General features: G+C 37.3%; 2 protein-coding genes across 2 annotated transcripts in view; both read right to left on the reverse strand.

Annotated features, from left to right (window-relative positions):
* Positions 1-17,585, reverse strand: part of lobo (coiled-coil domain-containing protein lost boys) — a 50,386-nt gene that overhangs the window by 31,079 nt on the left and 1,722 nt on the right. The window lies entirely within an intron of this gene.
* Positions 473-2,326, reverse strand: danr (distal antenna-related). Its single transcript, XM_088036482.1, has one exon. The coding sequence runs from the start codon at positions 2,227-2,229 to the stop codon at positions 1,057-1,059; it is 1,173 nt and encodes a 390-aa protein (XP_087892608.1). The 5' UTR covers positions 2,230-2,326; the 3' UTR covers positions 473-1,056.

The raw sequence follows: 17,585 nt of genomic DNA on the forward strand, positions 1-17,585 counted from the left end.
ATTTTTAATAAAAATATAACGGGCAATAAATACCCCTCGTCGGGGCGAGAGATAAAAGGTGATTAATTTAAAAAGCTCAGCGGTTAATTAAACAAAGTTCGCTTGTAACTTGGTAATTCGTTTTGTACGCTTCTAAATCACTCCGGCAAAGTTCAAATGAGTCAAGAGAGCTGGAATGAAGTAGAGCTTTTTATTTGTTTTGTAGTTTTACTACGCTTTACTACGAGCCATTCATATCTCCCATTCATAAAAGAGTTTATTGTTTTTTATTCTCTCGACAAGGTTCAAACTTTATTATGGAGTTAAACGAGCCGTAATAATTTGTTTTAAAATTTATTGTCACAGAAGTATTTCCACTTTTTTCACCTCCATTCCGGGAGCTCGGAATTCACTTTTTTATAATAAACCCACCGATTTTCTGGACGCGATAAAACGTTGTTTTGTTTGGGTTTGGAATGAAAGAAAGTCGGCAATGTTGAAGAATTTATTTAATTTCGTACAAAAATATCAGATAAATTTATTATACAACAATGTACAAATAACACCATTTAATAATTTTAGCGAAATTCGATACAGGGTAATTAATCGCTAAAGTAAGTACATACCACCCTGTATAACAGTAAAAGATCACTTACTTCTAAGGAACGAATTCTGACATGTATTGCAAGAAATTGCGACCGGAAAGTCGGCCGTTGCAAAAAATAAACAAAACTTTGGCAAGTAGTGTCGTGAGATCTCAAATAGGAAAACTGTTCTATAACAAACACACAGTTAGGTACATATTTGAGCAAAAATAATGCAAAAATCATTTGGCACTATTCGTAGTCTTTACAATGAAAAAATTACCTAATATTTACAAACAAACGTAAGCGTCAATAAAACTTCTTTTCAAGGTAACATTTAAGGAAGTACGGGCGTAACGTAAAAAGGATACCAAAAACGAAGTTGAAGTATCCATCAATCAACACCCGCATAGACTTTTTACATAAACTACATAATATTTTAACTAATAAGATTTGGTAGCTTAACAGCCTCTTTTCACTAGTTGAAAGCGAATCACTTTCTTTTGACTTTGGTTTTGTTCTGGAGGTCACCATTCTTCCTGTCGGCACCGTTTTTCACGTTACCCAACAACATCTTGAACTGCGTTATCTGCACAGCTGTCACGGAAGGATTGCTGTATGACTCCAACCACTTCAAAAACTTTTCACCGTGCTCCACGGCCTCGCTGTACGACATACAATCCGACTTTTTCTCCACAGCGTTGTTGTTGTTATTGTTGTTGTGCAGAAGATTGTCCAAGACGGATTTTACCTTATTAGATGACCTATCCAGCGACAGATTTTCGGCGGCGGTGGCGTCTTTCGTCAATTGCTGGTACAAAATCGGCTTTTCGTTAACGAAGGGTAAACCAGCTTGTTTGTAGAGGTTGTTCCAAGCCGATGTTTGCTGCGTGTTGTTGGCTGTTGTCGTGGGGATTCCGTTGACTGTGGAAGAGGCGGTGCCGCGATGAGTTAGGAGAGATTCTTGGGCTTTTAACCAACCGTTGATGTAGTCTTCGCTGGATTGCTGCTGGTCTTTGAGCGGTTTCAGAGATTGCTGCTTTAAGCTTGAGCTTCCTGGAGACGTGTTGGTTTTTTGTTGAAGCTGTTGTTGCATCAGAAGGTTCCACTGGCTGAGAAGCGTAAAGTTGGCGGCTAGTTCCGCCAAACTGGGAGTGCTGCAGTTGGTGTTGAACATTTCCGGTCGGTTCAATCCCAGTTCGACACTTAATCGAGCCAACTCAGCTCGCGTCCTTTCCTGCGAAGCTGTTGATTTGGGAGTCTCATTCTTAATACTTAAATTCTGCGGGGTCTTTGGGGTGCAATCGATGTCATTTTTCGAATAATCCATGGGGGTGTACAACGCTTCCGAACTGGGGGTGTAAATGGTGGGCGTCGATTTGAGACTGAGATTGAACGGCTGCATCGGATCTTCGATTTTGGTTCGTTTTTCTTTGGGTTCGACGGATTCGTCCGTCTCGGGGCTGGATTGTCGAGAGAGATAGGAGATTTTGCTTTCGTTCTTGCACCATCCCCTGAGAGTAGACTCCGGAACGCCGATGTCCCTCGCGACCGAAGCCTTACTTTCTCCATCGTGGACCCTCCGGATCGCCTCCAGCTTCCCGTGAGCGCTGATGGTGCGCAAGGACCTCTTCACGTTCTTCGTGGACATCGTCCCCGTGGCCATGGGAGCACGTGGATGCAACGAGGCCGCCGGCCAATGAGGGTGCGCCGGTGCGCGCAGCCCAAAAAACTCGAAGCAAAAACTCGGAAACAAACAAAAGTTGCGGGCAAGTTTTGACGAATGCAACACTCGGTGACGCAGGCGCGCGCTTTTCTTTCGCAAACACCCGGTGTTAGCGGAGCCGGCGAGGGTACATCCGTTCGCGTCGGGCGGCCGCTGGCAAGTAGCGGAGTAGTTTCTTCCGAGGTTGGCTGTCCGGTGGTCAGTTCCTTTGTCCAGCCGATCAATACTGGCGACGGACGAACGCGGACTGAGCGCAGGGCAGCAGCGGCAGGGAGGCTCGCGGGTCCCCGCGTGATGGCTTGACGTGACACCCTCCCACCCCCGGTGGTAGGGACGGGTGAATACTTGCGCGAAGACGCGTTCACGCAGCCCAACAGCCACGAGATTCGCAACGGACCGCTTGAAGAATCACGTGCGAGAACAGCTGATGGACCCGACGGCACACAAAGACCCCCACCCCTCTTCGGCGACACCAACCAACAACCCTCAACACGAAAAATAAACAACGCACAAAGATGCGGCGAGATATTACTTTCCGCAATCAGATTCTCGCAAATGCCCTCAACTAAAACCATTCATTTCGCAAATGCATCGTCTTGACAGTGCATCAAAACAAACATTCAGACTGATAATGATAACTTTCACCTAATCACGTAGATAGAACCCAAGATTAGACACAATAATATGCCCAATCTTTGATAAAATTGTAGGTTGTTTTGCCAAAAATTATGCATATCTATCACAGCATGGCGAAATCGAATTCATCGTATTCATAATTCGCCCAGATAAGATTAGAAGACACATTTCATTCGGAATACTACATATTCCTAGAACTGAGACACTGAAGTTGGGTCTAGTCTAAATTTTAAAACTGCCATCCAAAGATTTTCCCAGCTCCTCGAAGAATAGGGCCAACAAAAGAAGTTAGCACGTGTTGATTAAACATGTCAATTATCAAATACGCGGAAAAATTGTCCAAAGCTGTTTTGAACATAATTTAGAACTTTGACCTTCCTTTTGTTCCGGACTTGAAGAAAGATAAAAAACTTTGCGGCTTTGGTGCACAACAGGTGTTGGTTTATCGTTTCTAGAAAGGTTTACTTTATTTCAATTTAGACCAGGATTTTCCAAATTGTTATGTAGTTGTCAAAATTCGCAGAGTTTCTTATTGCTATCTAAAATTACTGAAAGAATAAGAAATACAAAGCACCTACGAGTTTTTACAGTTGGTAATGTGAAAATGACGTTTACATAATTAGTGTTGAACTTGAGTTGTTTAAAAAATGATGAAATTGATGTCTTGAAATAAGAGCTAAAAGTAGACGTCCACTCTGTTTTATAGGGTGTCGTCAACGTCGTCTCTCATAAAGCTCATAAACCTCATAAAGCTCTCTTACCATGTACCTACCTAGGTAATTTGAAATACTTTTTATTCATGAAATGACTTGTTGAAAATTTTCATTCAAAGCTAAATAACTAGCTGCTGGTAAAATTGATTCCCATGCCCCTCATCATTCAAGTTAATCAAAAATAGAAATTCATTTTCTGTTTTCTAAAAAATAGTTCGTTTGATGTTTTCCCTTGATTTTTGCGTTTAGCTTCATCTTCAGTTATTGCTTTCGAAAGCTCTCCCTTTTAGTCCGGAGCTTCACAGATTGTTTACTTTTATTAATCAATATAAGTTTAATGTCGTTTGAATAAAAAGATCAATTCCATAAAATTTTCGTTGCCTCGTGCCCCCACAACAATACGTCTCTCCAGCAACCCCAATTTTTTGCAACAAAGAAATAATAACAAAGTTGGTAAACTCGATACATTTCTGATAATACGTGTTCGAGGTCAACAGCGTCCTTCAGCTGGCCATAGCCGTAATTATTGGAAAGATAAAAGTACAATAGGGCGAACGCGACCCTAACTTCTTGTCTGTCGCCGGATTTAAAACAGGCATCGACTCTCGGAACGTGTGGATGGATAATTCTCGGAACTTTGCGAGGATAATGTAAGCGGAAACAGCCAAAATTTATCTCGAAAGTTTTTAAAAGTTATCTGATAATGACATGACAGACGCGGCGTGTCCTGCAACGAAAAGACGTTATTGAAATGAATGGCTACGATTGCAAGTGTAATTAAACTATTTTAAATTCCCTCTTCCATCTTTGTTGTGACCTTTTTCGTACTTGGCGGTTGAAAAAAATAATCCTTCGTCGGCTTTACCTGTTCAGAATAAGCTACCGAGGCATCCCAAATGACGGCATGACGTTTCTCAAAATTTATTTGCGGAGTGGATTTTAATATGCGGTGATTTATGGTGTTTTAATGACTGCTCGCTAATCTATTCCGAATAAATGCCCAAACAAAAATCGTGAAGGTTTGACCAGCAACTTGGTGACTACACTACCTCTAATCGGTTCTTAATTGCTTACTTTTCGTGGATTAGTGCCACGTGTTCCTTAAATATTATGATCGGAGAAAGAGTCGCAAATAAAAATTACCATCAATTCTGCTGCCGTCGTAACTTGGTTTGATAAATATTTAAATTGCAGGAAAGACTTCTATGGAAATTAGCAACCTGTTGGAAAAAATCGATCGTGCTATTTAAAAATGTAACAATAGAGCTTCGGTTCATTCATGCATGCTGGCGAAGTTCAGAAACTTTAATTATCGAACGTAAAGTGTATGATTCTTTAAAACGGGGACAGATTTTTTTCATCGGTCTTAACGACTAATTCGAGGTTTCTTGCAAAGGTTATTTTTCTGATCGATACTGTAAATCAATAATAGACTTGGGCATCCAAAAATCCAGACTTTTGGAGTAGAAAAATCTGGGAACCCCAGCTGATCAAGAAGGCTTTTGTGACTATTTGATTTCTGTTGGATCATAAAAGAGCGTTATTAATTTATCTAAAGCTGTCAGAATATCAATTTTATTTTATTGTTTAGTGCAGTTGATGGAGTACGAATTCACCCTTCCTTGGTTGCACCCTCTCTATACCATAAAACAATTTTTTTCTTTCAAGAGCGCCAACGGTCTTCCCTCCCGCATCATATTAAAAAAAAAGGAAATGGTTCGAGTTTGTATTTCCCTTAAAATCTCGTTAATTTGCAGAGCCCCTTTGCCCATATCCGCGATAAATTCATCAATACTGGCGTCCATGTTCGAGCCGCGTAGAATAAGGGCGAAATCGCGTGTTCACCTCTCGTGTATTTCGGCTGCGTGAATCGGGCCTGAGCGTCGGTTTGGGGTGGACAGGCTGGCGGGCGGCAGGGCTGTAGGTCGCGGTCCGCGGACCCCCAACGGTCGTTCTCGTCGGGGTGGTGGGCGGTGGCGCGGGGGTTCGCGAACCACCGTGTTCCCCGCTCGCCATCTCTTCGTCCCTCACCCGTCCTTTCTCGCCCGGCGGCGGTAAACAGCGTTCGGCCTTCTCTACGCGTGAAATTACCGGGGACTAACTATCGACATCGCCAGCACTAAAACCCGGTCGACGGACCCTCTGCAAAGTGCGTCAACGGCAGCGGACGTTCCCTTCAACTATGTGAACAACAATGCCGGACGCGGCGGCGGCCCTTGGCGGTGGCACTGTAGAGGTCGAGTCCTTGACTATGACGATCTCGTTTTCGATTACAAAGAGAAAAGTTTCGGCGAAAGATTCGCTGATAAGTTTGTAAGGGCAATTTTAGCTGGTTAATAGAATAAAACCGGTCAATTTATGGTTACATATATATTCCTCGATTTTCTTCAAAATTTTTCACTTCCTTACTTCATAAATAAATTGTTCCTTACCAGAGCAGAGCAGAATAAAGTCATTTTCTGGTGCTAACGTTCGTTTTAACGATCGTCATGTATTTGGAGACCAGAGAGGAAGAAGTTTGAATTGTGTTATCCGATTTGGGATTTTTGCCGTTCAGTTGGTACTACGGAAGCAACGCGTGGAATTTTTGTTTCCGATGTTCGTTTATTATACCCTATAAAGGAATGAATACCTGTAATTTGGTTAAAATATTAAAATTGCACAAATGTGAGCTCATCTGAAGTTTTTTGTCGGTTCGCTTTATAAAGTGGTTCAAAAGAAGCGCGTTGCATCCTTCCGTTTGTTTTTGGCAAACATTAAAACCTCTCAACCTTTAAACAAGCCCTTTCAGCGGCTCTTCATACTAGGAATTTAATAATGTAGAGCCCCACAAAACGCTAAACAACTTTTTACATTGGGCTTTGCAACAGCGCAACGGCAACATGTAAAACGATCCTTTCTCGGGTAAACGTGCTGTATATTGTTAGCAGAGATAAGAAGATTGACAAAACCCTTCGTGCTCAGGTTTAATATACACAAATTGATATAATAATTATGTACGGCCTGTACCTAGGCGAAAATTGCATGACGCAGCGAGCAGAAAGGGCAAAGCATGGCCGGGTCCCTGCATAAATTTATCGCTAGCTATGTTCAGCGTTCAGCGGCAGCAAAAACGTTTCTTCGTTACGTTAGTTTCGTCAATTTATATAGATTATGGGGGCTGAGGCGTACATTATTTGCTGGTTTTGTTCGAATAACGAAGCCGCAGCTGGGGCTATGGGACTACATAAAGATTATATCGCGTGGATGGACCGTACGGACCTGTTCAGATGTTTAAATGAACAGCGACAAGAGTTGCTACTCGACCTCTGCTTATATATTCCTTCGGCCATCCCATGTGGCGTACACGAAATACTATGATTGACATTTTCTTCTCACAGGCGACCGCCGCCGATAATCAAATTAGCTGAAGCCGAATATAGGGCTTGGGGTTGATCGGTCTAATTTGGTTCTGGGGAGACGACCTCCACGGAAAAACCATCAACTTGGGTAAGTGTCAACGGTGATGAATTACACGCTCAAAGAAAAGAAATACCGAAATTCAAAATTGACTTCATAGTAAAGCGAAATTGTAGCATGGGAATCATGACAATTACTGTCAAACTCGTCAATTTGGAGCTCTTGGTCGTCCCCATTGAACTGGATAATTTAAGAAATTATCATATTTGCCACATGTGATCTGCGTTCGCACCGACTTTGATCTTTGATAAAGCAAAAAACGAATGAAGCCAATTATCGCATTGCATTCGCATCTTCTGTAGTCGAGGTGGTAACCTGTTAATTTAAACCGAATGCATGCTTCAAATTTGCTCTCAACAATGTTGCAAATATGCGCCTTTATTTTTTTTTCTAGACAGTTTTAGAAAAAGACGACACATTTAGTTGCGTGTTCCCATTTCATCCACAGAGATGGTTAATTTGCATGTTAACTCTTACGAGCATCAAATTTCTCTGCATTATCATTATTTTACTCCAAACACAAAATGTTGCTACTTGTTTTGTCCCAGTTTTAGTCGCCCTCGTCACGATACAAAACGGGTGTGCAGTGAATTTAATGCTAAAACGCTATCATATGACTACTTTATTCGTGAATCAATCCCGAATTGTCTGGAAAAAATACAAGTTAAAGTGATGTAAAAGCACTGAGCAATGAGAGCTTTATGCTTGGTGGATTTCGTAAGAAATATGTTGTGGCGTCTGCATAAAATTATTATGCAAATTAGTGAACCATAATAATTTACATAAATATGCGTAAACATTATGTTTGTGTAATTACACCAATTGCATTGATGGGTTAGAAGAAAAAAGTGGTAAAATCTAGAAGTCAGTTCGATTATAAGTCAGAGTAATTACAATAGTCAACAAATTTTGGACGAAAGCAAAATTGTCTTCTAATTCTGAATCCATTTACTCCATCAGGTCAGAACTCGGAGATATTTTTAAAATAAGTTTTTTTCGTACACCGCGTTCACTTATTTGCTTAACAATTTGCAAAATCATGAATATTATGAAATTATACATTTTCGAATTTGTTTATCAAATAATGTATGTAATACAAAATTTCTTTTTGGATGTTCTTCTCTAAATAATTTGGTAATCAACTTTTTGCTTTTTTTGTACTTTGTTAACGTGCTCACCCATTATGAGATCAAACTGTTTCAAGCTGTTTGTTTCAAGCTTAAATTCAATTATATCCAAGGTTTTACATTCTGATTGTTCTTAGCATTTGTTTCATGTCTTGAACGAACCAAAGATACATAAATGTTACCAATCACAAAAGCCAGAAGTTAAATTGGAAAAATTTTTACCAAAAAGTAAACATGCGAAACAATAAACTATTTTTTTGTACAAAGCCACTATTCACCAAGATGCGAACTGTATCGAATGAAAATTGTTCAGGCCATTTCCCAGGATTGTCAGACAGAATTGGAACTGGGCTTTCGAAGACGACTTCGCTAGGTGACTTTTCTGCCTCTTCTTTAGGTTGCTATTGTTCTTGTGTTGTTGAATGTTGTTCAAATAAAAATTCTTCTTGCACTTCAGATTTTCCAAGGGACCTTTCTTCCACTGGAATTTCAAGTTTCTTCAATAATTCCGCTTCCGGCTGAGATTCTTCAAAAATTTTTTTCAATGGTCCGGCTAGCGTTTCCTTTTCCCGTAACTTTTTCTGTTGAAAAGAAAAACTTCCAGACTGTCGCTTAGATTTTCGTTTACAATCTTAAATTTCTAAATGAATAGGTACAATATTTTTTTGTTTTAATGTTTCATGTGTCATTTACTTACCTTAAATAGTTTAATTGTTTGATACAAAAGTCGATCACTAAATGCAACCAACAGTGAAAAAGTCAAATCGGTTTAATTACACGTTTTAGTTGCACGAAAAAGGGTCAAAAGAGCACATAAATATGTCAAATAAATACGTGGCTATCGACAAAATACGATTATGACATAAAAAAAGTTAAGAACTGTATCTAATTCAATAATTGCCATTTCCAGTTTGAGAAAATAAAAATCCTATAACTTCAGGAGTAACATAGACATGTTCCATAAATGGCAGATTATGGGCCAGTTTACACAATAATTTTATTGATGAGAATAATAATCACCAATTTAACATAAAAATAAAAATTGAATTTCAATTAATGATTTAATAATTTAGATTAGCTTTTGGAAAAACTTCTCAATGTTTTTTGTCTTGTAACTTTTAAACGATAAGAGACAGCAATTCATTTGTCTGCGACTTAAAAAGGCAACATCTCAGTCTTTTTAGAGATGCATTACAATGAAAACTTGATGTAGTAATTTTTTAGTTATATGTAAAATTGAATATGAAAATTACTAAAAACAGCGTTTTTTTGGGATATGAGATCACTTTTTTCAAAATAATGGAAACTTCTAACCCTAATGATGAGTTCTGTAGTTCGTTGAAAAGCATTTTAAACTGGCTTTTCAAGAGATTTCATTCCAATTCCAACCAATTCTAACTGAAGAATCTTTGGTACAATTTTTTCCAAAATTTGTTGACTAGTATGTTTGAACCAGGTAAAAGGTTGCCACAACACAAAAGTCCTCCTGCCCAAGTGACAAGGAAAGCGCTTTTCGAAATCTGATTTACTAGTGAGATCAATTGTTCATGCGACTCCTCCGCAAAGGCAAATCCGAACCACGAAAACGAAGGTGTTATCTCCGCCGATTTATTCTCTCCGACAAACTACAAGTCTTACTGAAAATCAGAGTCCATTTACTGGCAATAAATCGTATTGTGGGGCGGCGTTCGAACTGAACAATGGTAATCAGATACGTATCTGTACAGAGAGTGCCGCGGGGTTAATTCAAATTAATACATCATTAGTTACATAGGCCGCAAACATCCACATCGTTGAAAAGACATATTTTACGGTGTAGGTACCTACGATGGTGAGATAGGTAACGCAAATAAATCGTTTCAAAACTCGCCCACTTGTCACGGCCTGATATTCTAACGGATTTATTGAATGTATGCGACCAACCAGGATAATGGTCGAAAGTGGGCGATTTCTTTGCCTATTGCTACGAACGGACATTGAAACGATTATTATCAAATAACGGAGTTTATTCATCGTCTAATTTTTATTCCCACGCAGTGAAAATGCCTCGAAAATATGAGCTTTTAAGATAAAGCTGTCAGTAAAAATATTCCGGTGGGAGAGGATTGGAAAGCGCCTGTGGACAAACTCGTGGAAGTGGAAGTTTCGTACGCTATTTTGTAGTCGAGCTAACTTTCTAATTGATGACAATCGATGCAGTTTTTTTGGCACGGTTTGGATAGTTATGAGAGGATTTGATTTTTGCCATGTCAACGTGCCTGCAGTCAACTCTTTGGTACGGAGCTGGCGGTATTGATCAACTCCTTTTACACTTATATTTCCTTAGCAGACGATCTAAATTCCACGCAACAAGTAACCGCAATTCCATTTATTATTGACCATCCAACAAAAACTGAAATGTAACACCTGGACATTACAAAAACCCATCGAAACTAGAAAACTTCACCACCACCATCCATCAGTTTATGGAAATCCCCTTTTTTCTCACCCTTTCTAAGAGAATCGATGCAAAAAACTCTGCAAGTGTCTCGACATCGAAACTGTCCCCCTGCAGGCGCGAGTAAATATACAATAAATGGGACCTTCGTTGATTTTACTTTTTGTTGTTTCTTCTTGACGACGACTCCGCGGAGGGTCGAAACTGGTTCCGTTCACGCCGAATGCGACGACTTCCGCTAATTTCGTTGGATTTATATCGGCCTAAGAACAGGGACAATATTTGCCTGGTTCGTTGCTGCAGATGGTTATTGTTTCGCTCCATCAAGGGGCCGACGACTGATAAGTCTTTGTACGAATTCGCCGCCCAGACAAAAGGATCAAGAGCGACGTTTGTGGACGACTTGTACGCGGCTAATGGGAAAAACGGAGCGGTACGTTTTTTAAGCGACCCATGAAATCAAAGAAACGGTGGCAGATTGGTGTAAAGATGTGTATCGGACATGTGTCTCGGAGTTTTTTATTTAATTACGGCTGGGAGGTAAGCGAGCGAACGGACATTTCGGTAATTTGCATACATTGTAGGATATAATGAGGATATAACAATTAAGATGAAAAAAACTTCAGTTTCAGTTTGTTAATGAAGTGTTGCTCCGAAGTTGTATTTTCGTTTCGATTGACAGGAAATTAGAGATAATTTTGAAACGGTCTATAAAATCGTGAAATCGCTTCACTTGACAGACTACCCTCGAGTGGATAATGTGCGGTTCTTCAACATGGGATAATATAAGAACACGCCTTCTGACTAATTTCATAACCACTTATTATATTAAAATACCTCTCGCGTGTAAAGGGCTCAAACGGTCCATATTAGATAATAATTCGTCGAGGGTGAAGTCATTTTAGGGGATGTGAATCGTCCATCCGCTCTATCTGTGGATATAAAAACATCCCTTGCCAATATTAGCGGCGATGCCCTCCATTCGACATCCCTTATTATGTTCAAAATAAACGCCTCAATTTTCTTATTATGTCAATTATTGCACATTCGTTTTCAACAATGTAAAAGGAATTTGTATTGTTGTTTCACCATTCCTTTAGGAATCTCCTTCGGATGATTAATTCTGCATGTTTTTATTGGCGCAGCGAGACAAACCAATTTAAACTGAATGTTAAACACGCCATTTGCATCTTTATCTTACTAGGGAGCTCGTGGCGATCTGGACTTCGCTATTGACAACAGACAAACACGGACTGTTTTTATCTTTGGGTCTTATCGTGTTTTTGGCTTTTTCTTTACTGCTTCGTTGCCAAAACCATGTACTACATACTAATGGCGAAAAATTACAACATTATCGTTTCACGCGAATTCTCCAAGTCAGCTAGAATTAATTTCACGAGCGAGTTTAGAGCGCACTGTGTGACATGTTAGATTGTGATGTCTCTATTAATGGAGTAATTGTACTAGTCAACAAGTCTTGAATTTTTTGAATTTTTGTCGAGATTCCTAATCCGAAGTCCGTTTTGTTTAATCAGGTCTGGATTCAGAGACATTTTTGAAATTGATTTTTTAGGTTTAACTCTACATAAGTACAATTTTTTGTTGAAGTTTTTCTTGAAAACTGGCGAAGTTATAGAATTGCTCGAGTGTTTTGGAAAGCCAATTTAATAAGCTTTCCAATAATCTATAAAATCATCGTTAGAATTACGTATTTATAAGATATTTTTGAAAAATTGATCTCAGGTATTAAAAATGCTGTTTTCAGTGATTTTCATATGCAGTTTTGCATTTAACCCAAAAATTATTACGTCGGTTTTTCATTGTAATGCATCATTGAAGTCTCGCCTGCTTGACGCGCTGACGAATGAATTTATTGTTATACCTGTCTTATCAATTAGAAGTTACAGGACAAATAACATTAAAACGTTTTTTAAAAAGTTAGAACAGCTTGTAATTTTTCGACGAAATAAATGTCATTGCTAAATCGTTATTTCTAGACACATATATTTGTATTAAGTTTGCAAATGTTAAAGCAGCGCACACATTTTAGAAAACTTTTTGACGATGAAGTGTTTTTAGTTTGCTTATGGACCAAAAAAATTAGAGGGTAAAAATCTTTGAAAGGAATTGTTTAGAATTTTCTTGGAAACAGATTGAGTAACTATTTAACACAAATACTCGACAATCTGTTGGAAAGTTAGCACAAAATGGGGAGGTGGATGTCACTGATAATAATTTATTTTTAGGCGACTTTAACTGAAAATGAAATTTTTAGGCCTTAAAAGCGGCTTAAAAGTGAGTCTTTTCTGGCTGCAAACATTTTCGGCCGATCTATGGTGGCGCCATCTATCCATAGTTTTGCATATTACATCAAGATACCGATATTACCCTCAATTTTATACGTATTTGGGTAAAATCAAATCGACAAACTGCTGTAAAGTGCAACAAAGACGTGTTGAATTATTAAAAATGAACATGTCTAGCAGTGCTCCTGCAACAACATTAAAAAACACATTAAACCTAATTCATACAAATTGTGAAGCTACACGTGCTGAAACTCCAATTGTAAATAAAGAAAATATGAACTTTTCTGAAGGATTCATAAATATTTACAATTATTTAGTTGTTATAATTGATTAAATCAATAAATCATAAATAAAAATTGATTAACTTGTAAATTTAATGATGTCGCCTAAAAAATCTTGTGTGTAACACGGCCAAAAAGTGCCATTTTGCCCTCGCCTTCTTTCTGGCCTCGGCAAGCGCCTTGGCCATTAAAAAAAGACTCGGCCAAAAAAGAACCACTTTTTGGCCTTGGTACACAAATAGATATTTTTACATCTTCTCTTTTTTCCAGTGAAATAAGTGGCATAATAACCGATGAAGCTAATTTCATCTGAGGCAGAAAAATATTTAGATTGATATGAAAAGGTCTGCAAATACATACTATATTTAAATTATAAAAATCTCGACCAACAACATTTTAACACTTGCTGCATAAATTTTATGTATGATATTCTATTCTAACCAGTTAAATGATTTTAAAAATTTTAAACGCGAGATATATAAAAAAACTACCATTTTGTGGGGGTTCAAATTAAAATTTTTACGAAATCTTCGAAAGTTAACAAAATATGATGCCTCCATATCTTTGTCATGTAACTTCTAAATGACAAAATATTATAACTTGTTTACACCGCGTTAGAAATCAGAAATAAAAGTACCGTTTTAAGAATTCTATACAAAAAAGGTTCAAAAAGTTTTTAAAAATCGCTCTATAGTTCGTCGGAAAACTGATTTAATTACCTTTTCAATGATTATTAAATTCTTTATTTTGCAAGTTGTTATGTAGAGCAAAACGAGCTTTATTAGATTCAAAATCAGGAAGCAATTCTACTTTATTAGAAATAAGCTTCCACTTCTCCACTACAAATTTCGCCCAAAATTTGTTGACTGTGTTGTTTTTTCCCAAATGAACCAGAATTCAGATTTTCAGACAATGCCGTGTAGCTTATTTGTGGCGCCGCGACGGCCATTAATTTAAGTTTTAAAACTGTATTATCTGTCAAGATATCCTGCAAATAATGTTGCTTTAACAAAACTTTGTCTTCACTTTGCTCATTTTTTCCCGTCTTCTTGTATCTTTCTGAGTTGAGCAAATATAAATCCACTCTAAGCTCTACACGTCGAATATAATTGAACTTCACAATTAGCGGCAAAGAATAGCCATTTTATAACCGCAGCTCGCAAGTGTTTAATTCCATGTTCAATATTGTGACAACAGTTATTAGTCCTACTAACCGGAAACGACCGTTACAATTTGAAAAGGATACACGTGTCTGAGAAACACTTCAGGTAGAGATATCTCATTAATCAATCTTTTTCTGTCCTTTCTTTTTATCATCACGTAAACTGAAAGCTACTCTTGTTTGACTGTTTCGTCCTGATCGAAGGACCCTACTTGTTGAAAAAAATCAGTTTCGTAAACGGGTCATTGAATTTGGATCATTTGGTTTTTGACCCTTCCGCTCAGGCAAGTTGCAATAAACGAATTTGTTCCCTTTTATCAATCTGTCTTTAAATCAAATAACTCCGAAATCGAAACAAGTTGTTCATAAAATTATATGCAGATTTGTTAAATTTCCTCTGTGAAATGCGTTGAGCGTTAAATCAATCATTGAGAGCAGAGGTGGCGCGCAAATGGGGGATATTGAATGATTTTTATTGGGGGTTTTAGTGAACGTCTTGCGACGCAGTGAAACGCGATATTTAAATTTAATTGCTTCTAATTGTCCGTTATAAAATGATGCAGGTGGGAGCGGTGGCGTAGGTGTGCAAGTCGAATTTTTGGCGTTAAAATCCGCAAAGAACCGCCCCTGGCGGCGGCACGCCGTTTTTAATGAAATGAGTTGGCCACGGTTCATTATCTGCCCCCAGGAAAGCCGTTATATTTATTAATTGTTTTCATTTAAAGCTCGTAGTGGTAGTTCGGTTTTTAATGCGATTAAATGTAATAAAAAGCTCAACGTGATGTGTTTACAAACGGCAACCTGTTGAAAACGTTTTATTTACATCGAATGAGCTCAAACACATAACACACACTCACTCTCATTCTCTCTCTTCTTTCATTCATAACTCCGTCACTCATGAATTTTTATGATTTCATTCAACCGTTGTTGATGTTTCTTCTTATGCTGCAAGTTGTTATAAAAACTTCCCACCTGTGTGTTGTGTAGAAAATAAATCTTTCCGGGGCATGAGGCGGTTAAATGATGCTTTTATTTGTTGTCCGGAGTCGTTTATTCAAGTTTTATTGTCGTTGGAATTACTTGGAGATTGTAGACAAATAATAAAATTAAAATGTGGCTAGTCATAAAAGGGTCGGAATCGGAAATGATGGAGTATTGCCGGAAGTTGCACTACCTGACTCATAAATTAGCGAGGGATAATGATGCTACGGTTAATGTTAATTTATTAACGCATTAGTGCATTAAGTTGGAGGGAGAAAGAGCGCAGAATTTCACATCTTTTATTAAGCGTATTGTTACATGTCTTTTCGTTTATTTCGGTAAAAAGTATCTCTACTAAAAGTTCTATTTTCAGTTCCAATTTTAATATCACGCTAAATTCGAAAAAAAGCGGAATTGAATTTTCTTGTTTAAACAGTTTTAATTTGATTCGGCAGCGGCACATCAAAGTTCGTAAATCAATTTCTGACTGAACCTCCAATCAAACGTCATTAATTAACTATTAGCTGAATACTGTGTGTTACAATTCGACTGCGATAAATTTTTAATTTGCTCTTAACTGGTTTATGATGATACAGCTTTGTGATGCTTATAGTCTGAATTAGCAGCATCCATGCGGATGTGGCCCGAAATAGTTTCATTTACTTTTTATCAAATTATCCTAATTCTTTTTATACCAATCAGAGTTTTCACAACATTGTTTTTGTCCATTTAAGGGGCACAACCACTGTAAAATTTGGAAAAAATTTGTGTTTTTTTGCATATTTCGATAATCTATACCTTTAAAAATAACATACAAGAATTTCAAATAAATATTTTAAATAGTTTTTGAGTTATAGCTATTAGTATAATTGACTATTACAGCTATTTACTATAATAAAGTTATCTTTAAACGCGTTTTTCTTGAAACTACATTTTTCAAATTTGCTGCAGTTGAGTTTGCTCAAAGACAAATCATCCGATCATTTAATTTATTTTGTCTTCCTCTGTACCATAAACCTCCAATTTTTTCGATTGTATAAAAAATGTAATTTTGGCGGGCCAAAAACCATCAAATTTTCGAGCAAAATTTGACTTTTTTTTCAAAAATCTGCCATTTTGTGAAATTTCAAAATTTGTCCACTATTAAGGTTCATCCCACGGGAAATATCTTCTAGTTTAATAATCTTTTTATTTTTTTGATTTCAACAATGGTGAAGGAGTGGAGGGACATTTTTTCTAGTGACTCGGGCAGAATGAAATATTTTCATTTGAAAATGTCAACTTTTTTTCATTATTTAGGTAAAAATGTATTCTCCAAATTTGAAAACATTTCATGCAATAGTTTTCTTTAAAAAAAATCCCAAAAATCATTTTTTTAGGGAGTCACAGTGGTTACGCCACTTAACCAAATTAGCTACTTAAATAAAACTTATTTTCTACAAAACGATAAAGGTCTTTTTTTTAGATAAATTACAAATTTTGATAATATTACACACGTCAAAATAGCTATTTTTGCAACACGTCGTGTGTGTAAAATCCATTACGCACGAGTAAGAAACAAGATTTTTTCTTCGAGCATGCAAAATTGAACGATAAGTACTTCAAGTGCCGGTTTAAACAATTATTTTAAAATTTACAATTTACTTGATGGAAAAGTTTTAAGGTGCGGATTCAGTCATGGAAACTCTGAGATTTTACGCAGAATCAACGATTGGAATTTGAGAAATCGGTGCGAATATGCTTGAAATTTAACAAAACTAGATTGACCATCTATAAATTCTTCGCAATGTGATATTCGTTTACGCACTCGTTTGATCGCTTTTACGTACTTTTATGTTATATAATTTTGCACAGTTGGTAGGCGTGTCTGAACTAATAAATCCTCAAAATTTTATGACCCTATTATTAAAATTGACAAAATTATTGAACTTTAAAGAAAAATTTGAAAGTTTCCTATTCATCTACAAAAAAAAAATTCTAAAATTTTTCTTTTTTGGTACTTTTACAGTTGGTAGACGTGCCTGAATTAGTAAATTCTTCATTCTTCGTTTTAGGACCTTACTATTAAAGTTGACAAATTGATGGAATTTTAAAGAAAACTTTTGGTTTAACGCAAAGTAATTAATTCAAAGAAATAAAGTAATAGTTAGAACTACAAACAAAAAAGAAGCAAATGACTCAAATAAAATTTATG

Source organism: Gnatocerus cornutus, chromosome 1 (assembly GCF_029298725.1).
Source record: "Gnatocerus cornutus isolate USDA-ARS CGAHR chromosome 1, icGnaCorn1.1, whole genome shotgun sequence".
Classification (NCBI taxonomy): Eukaryota; Metazoa; Arthropoda; class Insecta; order Coleoptera; family Tenebrionidae; genus Gnatocerus; species Gnatocerus cornutus.